This window comes from Triticum urartu, chromosome 2 (assembly GCF_003073215.2).
Source record: "Triticum urartu cultivar G1812 chromosome 2, Tu2.1, whole genome shotgun sequence".
NCBI lineage: Eukaryota > Viridiplantae > Streptophyta > Magnoliopsida > Poales > Poaceae > Triticum > Triticum urartu.
This window is the reverse complement of record NC_053023.1, coordinates 343,553,531-343,566,504: the sequence shown is the minus strand read 5'-3', so window position 1 is coordinate 343,566,504 and position 12,974 is coordinate 343,553,531. Positions and strand designations below refer to the sequence as shown.

General features: G+C 45.2%; 1 protein-coding gene across 1 annotated transcript; it reads right to left on the bottom strand.

Annotated features, from left to right (window-relative positions):
• Window positions 1-4,894: 4,894 nt before the first annotated feature.
• On the bottom strand, window positions 4,895-8,077 carry LOC125537252 (probable 5'-adenylylsulfate reductase 1, chloroplastic). Its single transcript, XM_048700549.1, has 6 exons — window positions 7,898-8,077; window positions 7,306-7,606; window positions 6,127-6,475; window positions 5,850-5,987; window positions 5,448-5,765; window positions 4,895-5,357 (listed from the first exon to the last, which is right to left on the bottom strand). Exons 1-6 carry the CDS (start codon window positions 7,953-7,955, stop codon window positions 5,127-5,129), a joined length of 1,395 nt encoding a protein of 464 aa, XP_048556506.1. The 5' UTR covers window positions 7,956-8,077; the 3' UTR covers window positions 4,895-5,126.
• Window positions 8,078-12,974: the final 4,897 nt, after the last annotated feature.

Below are 12,974 nucleotides of genomic sequence, written 5' to 3'. Positions count from 1 at the left end.
ACCGTAGGAGTATCAAACAAAGTCCAAATGGTACGAAACTTGACAGGCGGTCTACCGGTAGTAAACCAAGGCCGCTTGGCAAGTCTTGGTCCAATCCGGAAATGTTTAACCCCCACACAAGAAAGAAAAGGTAAAAATGACCACCGGAGGAGAACGGAACGCCGGATTGCAAAACGAACAACGGGGAAAATGCTCGGATGCAAGAGACGAATGCGTATGCAAATGAAATGCGCATGATGACATGATATGCAATGCATGACACGCAAGCAATGACAAGGCAACAACAGCGAATAACTGCACGACACCTGGCACATCGGTCTCGGGGCGTTACAGCCGCCCAATCAATAAGGCAACGGGGTGGCACCATACTATAGACACTTATAGCATCATAAAGCAGCACATACCAACATTAGTCACCAACTTCTAAAATAGCACCCAGGTCTCAAATGTGATTTTATCTTTAAAAATGTCTTTAATGTGATTGTGGTATTGATGGCTTGCAAATATATGATTAATGTGTTGGTTAATGACATTATCAATTCTTAGTCCCTTGTGCATGTAGGCCACAATTCATATTCAATTTTGCTATCTAAAGAATATTTTAATGCAATCCCTGCCTATAGTCGAATTTATTAGTAGCACTCATGCCAAATAGTTTGAAGTAAAAGTGTTTGGATGAAATGATATCTTAAGGCTCAAGGGATCATGGTTCATTGTCATTCCTCCTCGCGAGATCAAATCCCTCCTTTTCCCTAAATGTAGAGTTTACACAACTTGAAATTACAACGTAACTCTTCATTCAAAAACATAATGATAGTTGGTATCCATATGTTTTTTTGGAAAACCCATATTTGGCAAGCATTTATTGCTTGTCAATAAAAAATATTTTGTAAATTTCATAAGAGTGGGGCTGTTGAGTCGATTTTCAAGGAAAATGGTGAAAAAAAATCAGAGATAGGAGAAAAAACCTAAAGTGGAAGAGGGAGCGGTGAACGTACAATCTTTTTGAGTAGGAAATAAATAAATAAATCATGTTCTAGAAAAAAGGCTTTCAAACTTTTTTTCAAATTCGTTCAGAAAGCGGCAGGTAGAAAAAGCCAAACATGACAAGAATAATATACAAAAGAGAAAAGAGAAATAGGAAATAGGAAACAAAAACCCAAAATAAACGGTCAAAATAAAAAGAGACCTGTCACAAAAGAAAATTGGGCGAACCATGAGGAAAAAGCGAAAACCGTGCTCTTGTTAGCTACTAAGAATCTGCTAGCTTAAAAAACCCGACCCTATGGATTGGCCCATGTAGGTTGCACGGGGGCGAGTAGTGAATATTGCTTGACCCATATATAGCAATTGCGCAACATGCAATTTATGTGTATACCAACGGTGCTCCTAGCGTGGCAAAATGCGCTGGCATGTTCGTGGTATTTTTTTTTCCTTTTGCAGGGTTGGTTTATATAGTTCTTATCTTATACACTTCTGATTTTTCCTCTGGCTTTTATTATTTTATTTAGGAATTTCCCTTTTTGGTCACTTTCAAATATATTTTTTCCTTATTCAAGTTACTTTCATATATTTTCCACGTTTTTTATTTCCTCTTTTTTGAAGAAATAGTTTCTAAATAATATATTAGTATTTTCTATAATTTCACAAATATATTTGTTTAAAAAACAAATGCATGAACATTTTTCTTTCACAAAAAATTAATCTCATGAACATTGATTTCTAAAGACATGAACACTTTTTAATTGTATGGACATTTTTTAAATATGTGAATATTTTTAGGAAATATGTAATTTATTTATATACATGAACTTTTCAAAAAGTGTAAACATGTTTCTAAAAGCATTGAAATATTATAAATTTAATGAATATTGTCAAAAAATATGTAAATTTTTCAAATGCAATAATATTTTCTAGAATAGGTAAAAAATCTAAATATCATGAATATTACGAAAATACTTAAAAATTAACAAAAGATATTTTCTAAAATAAATTTAAATAAGGAAAATAAAAGGGAGAGCTTAGTAAAAGAAATAAATTATGGTCAACCCGGGGGAGAGCCCGTTCGGTTGCTTGACCCCAACGGCTAATGCGCTAAGGCAACAGGATGGCACAGGGACTTATAGCGTCATATAGCAGCACACGCCAATTTTAGTCATAAGCTTCTATAGGAGCACCTGGATCTCAAATGTGAATTTATTAAAAAAGGCCTTTAATTTATTTTGGTATTGATGGCACATAAATATAGGATTAATGTGTGAATATTTTTTTATAAATACATAATTTATTTAGCTGTATGAACCTTTTACAAAAGTGTGAATATTTCTTAAAAACATTAAAATATTTTTAAATATAATGGATACTGTTAAAAAATTATGTTCATTTTTCAAAAGTGCGAGAATATTTTAGAAAATAGGTAAATACTTTTCGAAACATTATGCATTTTTTAAAAATATTTTAAAATCAACTAAAGACCTTTTTAAAAATAAACTGAAATAAGAAAAATACAAATGGAGAGCAAAGTAAAAGAAATAAGTTCTAGCCTATTTTTTTTGGGGGGGGGGGGGGGGAAAAAAATTCAAGCCAATCCGGGGGCGAGCCCGCTCGGTTGCTTGACCCTAACGTTTAATGAGCTGCCCAATCTATAAGACAAGGGGTGGCACGGTGCTATTGGACACTTATAGTGTCATATAGCAGTCCACGCCGACATCAACCATCAGCTTCTGAAAGAGCATCTAGGTCACAATTGTGATTTTATTTTTAAAAAGGTCTCTAATGTGTTTCTGGTATTGATGGCACACAAATATAGGATTAAAGTGTTTGTGAATTGCATTATCAGTTCTTAATCCCTTGTGTGTGCAGGCCACAACGTTCATCTTTAGTTCAGCCCTCCTATATGTATGGCACTATTCGCGCGATTTTCAGACGATGCTATGGATCCAACCATGTATGACAAGGAAAATCGTTCAGGGGAGCCTCGGGCATAGAGTAGTTCCATCTCCAATTTTGGTATCTGAAGATTATTATAGTTTGAAGTAGACTTGGATGAAATGCTAGCCTAAGGCTCAAGGAGTCTCATTGTCATTCCTCCTCGCGAGATGAAATCCCTCATTTTCCTAAATGTAGAGTTTACACAACTTGAAATTACAACACCACTCTTCATTTTAATAGCTGGTACCTAGACCGATGGTTGGTGCATAAATGAAGCACACCGAGCTTATAAAGGGCATCTTCAAGGTGGCCCCGTAAACCTCCCGCAACCGTTCGGACCGCGGAAGCCATCCAACACAGTCATGTATTGGTCCGTGAGGCAGTCCGGACTTGATTTCTCCCGTAAAACGGAGACAAAAGTGGGGGATTTGTGAGAGTCCGGACACACGAAACGTACGAATCCAACACCCCAGACCCACCCAAAACCCTTCTCAGACCCCGCGACACCATCCTCCTCATTTTCTTTTCTTCCTTCTTTCTCTCTTGCCGTCGACGCTACTCCACCACCCCGGCCACCACGCCATGTCCATGTCGGAAATCTTTTTCGCCGTCACCTCTGGCGATCTAGCAGGCTCCCCGCTGCTTCTCCTCCGTTTTTGTTCAATCCCCTATCCTCCGACCGCCCCGCCAAGTACCATCCTCTACCATGCCCGGCAACCGTTCGATGAATCGCCGGAGTTGAAAATAGTTGTCCCTTCTTGTTTGTAGCAATGGATTCCGATTTGGAGTTTTTGGATGCAGTGTCCCCCGATGCACTATTCGTTGACCATTTCGCCGGCGTTTCGGATGCACAAGACCGTCTTCGATCGATTGTACCATGGTGTCCGGTCCTACGATGACTACTTATCCTAAAGAAGGACGTCGTGGGAACGATTGGCTTCTCTGGTTACCAAAAATGCACGGCCGCACTCCGGATGCTTGCATATGGCACGACCGCTGATTCGTGGGACAAGTACCTACGGATGTCTAAGAGCACATGCGGAGATGCCATGGTCAGGTTTGCAACTGCCATGATCGAGGTGTTCGAACCTCAACACCTGAGAGAACCAACTGTGGCAGACACCGAGGGTGGCCAGGTTTGCTTGGATCTCTTGATTGCATGCATTGGAAATGAAAGAATTGCCCAAAGGCTTTACAAGGGCAATATCAGGGTCATGTTAAGAAACCCACCATCATTCTTGAAGCAGTTGCATCACAGAATCTTTGTATTTGGCACGCTTCTTTGGCATGCCCGGGTCTCACAATGACACTAATGTGCTGTAACGATAACCATTGTTTGTGAGGCTGACTGAAGGAGAAGCTCCTCCTTGCCACTATACTGTCAATGGACATGAGTACAACATGAGCTACTATCTGGTTGACGCTATATATCCTCCATGGACTACCTTTACCAGCACCATCTCAAACGCAATTGGCCAGAAAAAGGCTCACTTTGCTCAAAGACAAGAAACAGCTAGAAAGCATGTCGAGATGGCAGCTCGCTTTGCTCAAAGACAAGAAGCAGCTAGAAAGCATGTCAAGAGGGCATTTGAAGTTCTTCAGACCCATTTTGCAGTTGTTCGTGGACTTGCAAAACAATGAGAACCGAAAACCTTGTGAGAGGTGATGACATGTTGTGTGATCATGCACAATATGATCATCGAGGATGAGGAGATACTGCTGCAACTCTAGAATTTGAGAACATGAGTGGTCCTATCCAACTTCCGGACTAGAATCCGGCCACATTTCAGTTTATTCAAATGCATCAACAAATTCAGCATCGACCAGAATCTGATTGAGCATCAGTGGGCACCAGAATGTGATAACTGACCTGTGACTGCTATTTTTTTTCTTTTTCGGGTAGCTGCCTGTGACTGAGTGAACCACGAGTATATTGTCCAAACTCTCGATGAAGCCTTGGATCAAAATTTCAAAACTAGTACTCTTATTTGAACTTCCTTACAAACATCTAGCTATAACTACACACAAATCCCCACCCCCTTATAATGGAGGGGCTTTGAGCCGCTGTCCCTGCGTCCCCACACTCCTCTGTCTCCAACATTTCCGTTGATCCATCCTCGCTACCACTACATAATAATGCCTAGACACCGCCGGTACCAATGCAGAGAACGATGGTTCTCCGGTTCTCTGACCACTCATCTGAGGCTGTTCACGAAGGCGAGGAGGGACTGGACGTCCCTCTTCTCGGACGGGTACTTGATGGGCTTCACGGTGCGGCCGGGGAACAGGAGGATCGTCGGGAAGCTCTGTAGTTGCAGCTCCGCCTGCGCGAATGGCTTCTGCTCGCCGTCCGCGCGGAACTTGGCCACCTTGATGCCTGAGCCGCTCAGCTTCTCGGCCAGCTCAACGTAGGACGCCTCCATTGCCTGCACGACACGACACACCAGAATCGTTTCAGCAAACCACGTTCTGAGTTCCTGAACGTAGTTGGCAACAGAATCGCAAAATAGATGTACCTGGCAGTATGGGCACCAGGGAGCGTAGAGGACGGTCAGCCACGGCTCGGCGCGGTTCTCGAGCCGCAGGAGGTTCTCGATCCCGGGACGGGTGAGGTTGACGATGGCCTGGCTCTGGAAGATGTCTGGGGCGCTGGCCTCGGCCGAGCCGTTGCCGTTGACGCCGACCTTGGGTGCCTGACCTTCCTTGTCGATGTTACCCTTGTGCAGGCCGCACTCCTTGGCCGTGGCGTCCTCCCACCACCACCTCCCTTCCCTCTCGTGCTGCCCCGGCAACACGGGCCTGGTGCACGGCTCGCACCCAATGGAGACGTAGCCCTGAAAGTTCAAGTGCGTGTAAATTCCTCTGAAATTACCATATTGCATGTCCATATTACACCTCTGCAACCAGGGGGCACTTACTTGAGCATGCAGGGTGTTCACAGGGACATCCATGGTCCTGAGGAAGGTCCAGATATCCTTGCCATCCACATTAGCCACAGGGTTCCACTTGATCAAGCTACCGGCTCCACCATCCAGCCCTTCAAAAGACGGATCAACCTGGACCAACAAAAAATTCAAATGATCATTAGGTGTCAAAACATCAAGAGTTCAAGACACAATATCAAAATGCATATTTTTCACATGATCGATACTGAAAAATGCAGGTGGTGTCATGGTGCATGGAGTATCATCATACTTGAACAACAGGGATGCTGGCTCTGGTGCCAGGGGACTGATCCTTCCTCTGCCCGGTGATCCAGGCCTTGAGGCCCTTGAGGGCCCTCCTCAAGGGCCGAACCTTCCTCACCCTGCAGCACTCCTGGTGTCCGTCCTCGTAGAAAGAGAAGAGGCCCTTGCTCCTCACAAGGTCTTGCACCTCGCTGGCCTCAGGGAACATGTACTCGATGTGGATACCATAGTGCTTCTCCACCTTGTCGAAGAGTTCGTATGTCTCTGGGTTCAGTCGCCCAGTGTCAAGGCTGAACACCCTGAAGGGGCGTCCAGTCAGTTTCGCGTATTCGATGAGGGCCACGTCCTCGGCACCACTGCACAATTCAGAGTGAATCCACATCAGTGAAACGCCAACAAGTTCCTTGTGCGTGTGATGAAAGATTTGCAAGTACTTCAGATATATTGTACTCCCTCCGTCTTATGGGAGGGAGGAAGTACCACTGAATGATCGCAGATGCTTGCACGAGACCAAACCATGTGTCTTTATCCTTGGATACCATACATAATTTTTCAATGGGTCCGTGATATACATACATACGGCACAAATAAGTGGGTGGCGTCAGATTATTTTTTGACGCCACACCTTTTTTATGTTCCGTATGATAGTCAAGCAAATATTCTGTCCGCTTGTGCGTGGTTGGTGGGCCATGATTCTAGCTCTGGTCCAAGAAAAGTCCCGTACAATGGAGAAAATGAACCTAGACGCCCTCCCAGTCTAGTTCACCAGTCTAGATACATGAGGACCAGGTAATAGACGGGTTTGTTGCGAAACCGATCCGACCCATTTACTATACTGTATTTGATTTGAGTACATCGCCTCAAGCCTCATGAAAAAAAAATCATGAAACCAGAGTACTTTGAAAACACAAGCTTTAGGACATGAAGCTCCAGCGGTAACTAATCCACTTACTAGCCCGGCAATGAGATCACAATCGTGCACTGAGCTATCAGACGAGGATCAGGTTGGCTTGGCAATGCCAGGAATCTCCACGACCACTCGTTCGAAAGATACCGAGATGCCACGGGCACCAGAGCCCAAGCACGAACGCGTGCAAACGGGTGTATCTAATCCAGTACGCCAGGGTCGGAAACCTCATCTTGAACAAGGGATCGTAAAGAGCCAAGAGCTGTGCGTGTGTCTCACCTGAAGGCGATGGCGATTTCGGAGCCGAACATGTCGAGCGCACGATCCATGATCTCCAGCGGCGACGCGCCCACCAGCTCCTGCGCCAGGGCCTCGTAGTCCACGGCCGCCACGGCAGATGCCTCCTCCTCCTCCACCGGCGCCACCGGCGACGAGGCCGCGGAGGCCGACACTGGCTTCCTCGCTGGCTCCGCCGCGCACAGCGGGCGCACCGCCCTCGCGCGCTGGCCCTTGGGCGCCGTTGCCGGCAGGCCCGCAGGAACCACGGCCACCTGCTGCCTCACGGCTCCAATCCTCGCGGCTGCACGGGCGAAAAATCAGGGAACAAATTTAGACGGATTGTTCTCACGCAATTTCACATCCAAGAATCTGATGCCTCGCGTCGCCAAACATTCTTATGGAATGCGCCAACAGATGGCGCAAAATACTCAAATTCAAACAGAAACCTGTCGAAATTTCGGAGGAAATGCGACCGTGTGACCATATCATTTGCCCCATATCATAAACATAAATGACCAGTAGATGCGCCAAGGCTGATTCCCCACAAAACCCTGAATTCAAAACAGGAACCGAACTCGGACGCCAGGCTCACCTTTGAGATCGCGCAGGGCGATGGAGTGCGACGAGATGGAAGCAGTAGCGGAAGCCATTGATTACCGGCCGCTGAATGAACCCTTCCTCCCTCTCAAATTCGCAGGGATGTTTGTCCGAGCTGGCAAATGTGTTTTAACTCCTGTGTTTTCCTCTGTGGCGGGGGAAACGGGGCTGAGTGGTTACATATAGCTCGGGCGGGAGGCCAGGTTCGTTGTATCTGGACGGGTTCTGGGGGCAGCAGCCGGGAGGGGCACGTGTCGTGCTTCTATTGGCCGGAGCCGTGAGAGGGCTCCCTGGCCGATCGAAGCAGTGGCGTCACTTGGCACCGTGGAAAGGACCGGCACGACGTGTGGGTGCCACATGACTGCAGGGCTGACGCCGGATGTGGTGAGGTGGATTGGTGTGTGGCCGTCTGCATGCCTCGATCGGCCTATAACCGTCTGCTTCATGGTCACAGGTGAGGTCTCTGGTCCGTCTCTAGAATTTTCGCATCCCATGGATTTGATCATCATATCGTACCTGCAGTATTATCGATGTTTATATCCTTACAATGCCAATTTAGGATACAGGTTAAATGGATGTACTCCCTCCGTCTTAAAATTCTTGTTTTAGATTTGTCTAAATATGGATGTATCAAATCACATTTTAGTATTAGGTACATCCGTATTTAGACAAATCTAAGAGAAGAATTTTGAGACAAAGGTAGTATTTAACACTAAAATATGTGTAGATATATCCGTTTGATCAATAAGTAGTATGAACTGGACAGAGTACATGATTTTGAAAAAGTATTAATAGGAAAACTCTGCCCAATTAAGGTTAAGTTTTAGAACGATAATAGAAAAACAAAACGAAGGCAATTTAACTCAGCACGGCTTGGAGCCATAAACATCATTTGTTCAACTTAACAATTGTCTGATGAAGCTAAAGACTCAAACTAGAACATAATAATGTATCTAAACAATCTAGGGGCATCTACAACGCAGACGTTTATGATGGGCGTCGGGGTTTGATTCCTGGTAATAATTATGTTAAAATCCCGCCCGATCCTAGGATTTAGCCTGGCATCGATGCCGTGAAAGGCACGAGCGCTTCGTTGCTTTTTTCTTCTTCTGAACTACCCTTTTCTTGACTAAGCAGACGCTATTTGTAGCAATAAAAAAACATTACATCCTATTGAAGAACCCATGGAAGGCTACTGCGTTGGACACTCAAACTCTTGTACCGATGATATTGATCTCAAAGGTTAAGAACCCGGAGTGTCTGAAGGATCTAAGGCATATTAGTCTGTGCAATGTGGTGTACAAGCTCGTGTTTAAGGTACTTGCAAATAGACTTACACATATACTCCCTGATGTCATTTCCCCAGACCAGAGGGCTTTTGTGCCGGAATGGTTGATAAACCAATAACATTTTGCTGGCTTATGAATGCACACACTTCATGCAGAGAAAGAGAAGGGGGGGAAGAAGGGTATGCTGCGGTGGGATTGCATGTGAGTAAAGCCTACGATAGGGTGGATTTTTTTTGGAGAAGATGATGCAAAGATTGGGCTTCAACGAGGGGTGGATCAAGAAAATCATGATGTGTGTCACCACAGCGGCATATCGATTCAAGGCGAATGGGGATTGTACGGATGTGTTACTGCCCCAGAGAGGGCTGCGCCAAGGTGACCCTTTATCACCTTATCTCTTCCTTATTTGCGCAGGACGGTTTTTCGTCACTTCTCAATAAAAGCTGAGCTGGGAGGCAATCTTAAAAGGATTTGTATAAGTAATGAAGCTCTGAGTTTCAACCATATACTGTTTGGAGACGACCCATTGGTACTGATCAAAGCGTCAAGCGAGAGTGCCAGATATCTGCAAAACATGCTACATACTTATGTGTGCTCGGGGCAGACTGTAAACTATGAGAAATCCTCTGTCATGTTTAGTAGGAATATGAGGTTGGGCCAGAAACAAGAAGTCTTAATGGAATTACATATAAATGTAGAAGCTCGATCCGAGAGGTACTTGGGGCTATCGGTATATGTTGGACAAGCAAGGAAACAAACTTTTGAGCATTTGAAGGAAAGAATTTGGCAGAGGATTCAAGGCTGAGTAGAGAAGCTAATGTCCAAGATGCTCCTTAAAGCGTGCGCCCAAGCCATCCCAACAATTGCCATGTCATGCTTCGATCGAACAAAATCTCTCTATGAGGAGATGGGAACGATGGTTTGTAGGTTTTGGTCGGCAAAGCAAGATAAATAGAGCACTATTCACCTGTTGAGCTGGGATACGCTAACAGAATCAAAGAAGGACGGTGGTACGGGGTTTAGGGACCTTTATGGTTTCAACCTTGCCATGTTGGCACGTCAGGCATGGAGGATCCTAACCATGCCCAAGTCCCTCTGTGTTAGAGTACTGAATGCCCACTATTTCCCCACCACATCGATTCTGGATGCGGAGCCGGCCCATGGGATCTCATATACTTGGCAAAGTATATCCTAAAGGGAGTTGATCTGCTGAAAAGGGGCTCGTATATAGGATTGGTGATGGCACGGATGTTAATATATGGAAAGATCCATGGCTGAACAGAGAATGATCGAGGATACCATTGACACAGAGAGGTACATGCGTCCTCACTAGAGTGTATGAGCTTATAGACCTAGAAAGTGGCACCTGTGATGAAGCGTTGGTGAGAAGCATTTTCGTGCAAGAAGATGTCAAGGTAATACTAGAAACACCCATTAATGAGGAATATGGTGATTTCCATGATTGGTACTATGACGGTAAGGGACAATTCTCAGTCAAATCTGCCTATAAGGTCTTTGTGCAAGATAGAGATGCACCCCTCCCTAGTTCCTCAGGACATCTGATACTTTCCCCTGGAAAAGCATTTGGGAGATTCCATGTCAGTTAAAGATCCAACAATTTTTATGGCGTCTAGCACATAGTAGCTTACAACTGCTACTTACCCTAAACCGGAGAGGAATCAAATGTGAAACTCTGTGAGTCTGTTGCTGCGGATTGGATGAGGATGGTGCCCACTTATTCCTGAAATGCAAGGAAGTGAAAAAGTATGGCAATGCATGCAACTCGAGGAACTACGTAGTCAGTTGTCTGAATGCATGAATGCCATGGAGTTTGTGCAGAAAATATGGAGCACCCTCAGGAGAAATGCATGCTTATAACATGCATGCTTTGGTGCTGATGGAGCCGCCGAAATAAGATAAACGCTAAGAGAAAACAGGCAATGCCGAGGAGTTGGAAGGAAACATCAGGTATTGGACCTCTAAATCTATCTTGTTGTGCACAAAGCAGAAGGGGCAGACAACAACCAAAGAGGTATAAAAATGGAAGGGACCTACAGGTGACATCCTGAAAATCAATGCCAATGGGCTTTCAATGCACAGAATGACAATGGAGAATGGGTTTTTGTGATACGTGATTGGCATGGGGATGTGATGGGCTCGGGATCTGGGAACCTGAAGTACGTTGGCAATGTTATCCAGGCAGAAGCGATGGCTTGCACAGAGGATTTACACGCAGCAACAAACTAGGGTATGATGAATGTGCAATTTGAGACTAATTGTCAGAGGTTGGTCCGAGCTCTGCAAGGAAATGAGTATGACCTCGCACCCGAAGGAACTCTCTTTAAAGAGATTGAATTATTTGCTCGTCAGAACTTCAATAGTTGTAGTTTTAATTTTGCCACGTGGGATTGTAATAAGCTAGCTCACACGTTGGCTGCTTTGTGGGCTAGTGGTCCAGCTATTAGACAGCTATGGACTGAAGCACTCCCTGATGATGTAAGTGTCTTGAGGGAGAGTGTTGATGTTGTGCCATATGAGGTATGGAATCTGTTTGTTCCATTTCAAAAAAAAATCTTCGTTTTCTTTTCTTTAAGCGCCTCAACAAGCATCTATGCATTGTAGATGCCCTAAAGAAATTAGGTATAAAAGAGGCGTAGCTGGGCTATGTTCCACAAGTTGGAGAGATGTAGCTGAATTCTAGATTCCGGAGCCAGTTCTGCCATCTTGCGGAACATGATGGATGATGAAGGGTTCCTCCTGTTGAAATATATTTCCCGCCTCTCTCCATCAGTTCTAACTTTTAGAGTAACTGGTTGGAGCATGAATTGAATACCTCCCATGGGGGCGCCAGCTAGTTGTAGAGCGAGTTTGTTGACATTGAACACCCGACCTTGGACTCGGTGACAATGATACCTACTAAATTTCTCTTGATAGACAACTGTTCTCTCCAACGCAATTTCTCTGGCCCTCTCCAGTTTGTCCGAGTACTCGTGCCGCTCCAGCTCTGCCTGGTATTCAAAGTAGTTGGAGTTGTGTGGTGATTCATGCTCAATGTCATTGGGGAGGATGTCCTCGACCCAGTAGACTATGAAGAATGGGGTGTAACCCATCGACTGGTTTGGGGTCGTGTGTAGGCTCTAGAGGACGACCGAGAGCTCTTCCACCCATTTTCCAGCCTCACAAGAGGGCATCAAGCGGGATTTATGTCCTCTCGGAGTTAAGTTGATGGCCCGTTTGGCTTGGCCGTTTGACTGCGGGCCTGTGAGTAAAGCATGATCAATCTTGATGCGGTGCATGTGGCAGTAATCCTAAAAGATTCCAAGTGTGAAGTTGGTACCATTGTCGGTGGTGATGTTATGTGGCATGCCGAACAGGTGGATGATGCCAGAGATGAACTTGACGACTGACCCCCGGCTTGGCTGGTCACAGTCTTTAGTTAAATCCACTTTTGCCACCTGCCTAATTATCCAACAGCTTTTGTTCCTGTGGGTAGCCGGTTTATCCGACATGGACGAGTGGATTGGCAAAGGTTGGTCTAGTATGATGTCTGGATCTGATTTTCCATTGTTGCCGCTCATCGACTCTTCTTGTGTGGGAGCTATACACCATGTTCGTCGGTGTCACCGTATTTATCTTTACGGTTGTGGCGTGGGCACTTGCCTCCCCTTGGGAGCTAGGTCAAGCCCGAGTTGGGGCCCTGGCGTCATTGCTGGGCTAACCAGGCATCCTCCATAGCGCACTAGTTGGTCATTAAATCGACGAGGTCTTTGAATGTCATCAGGC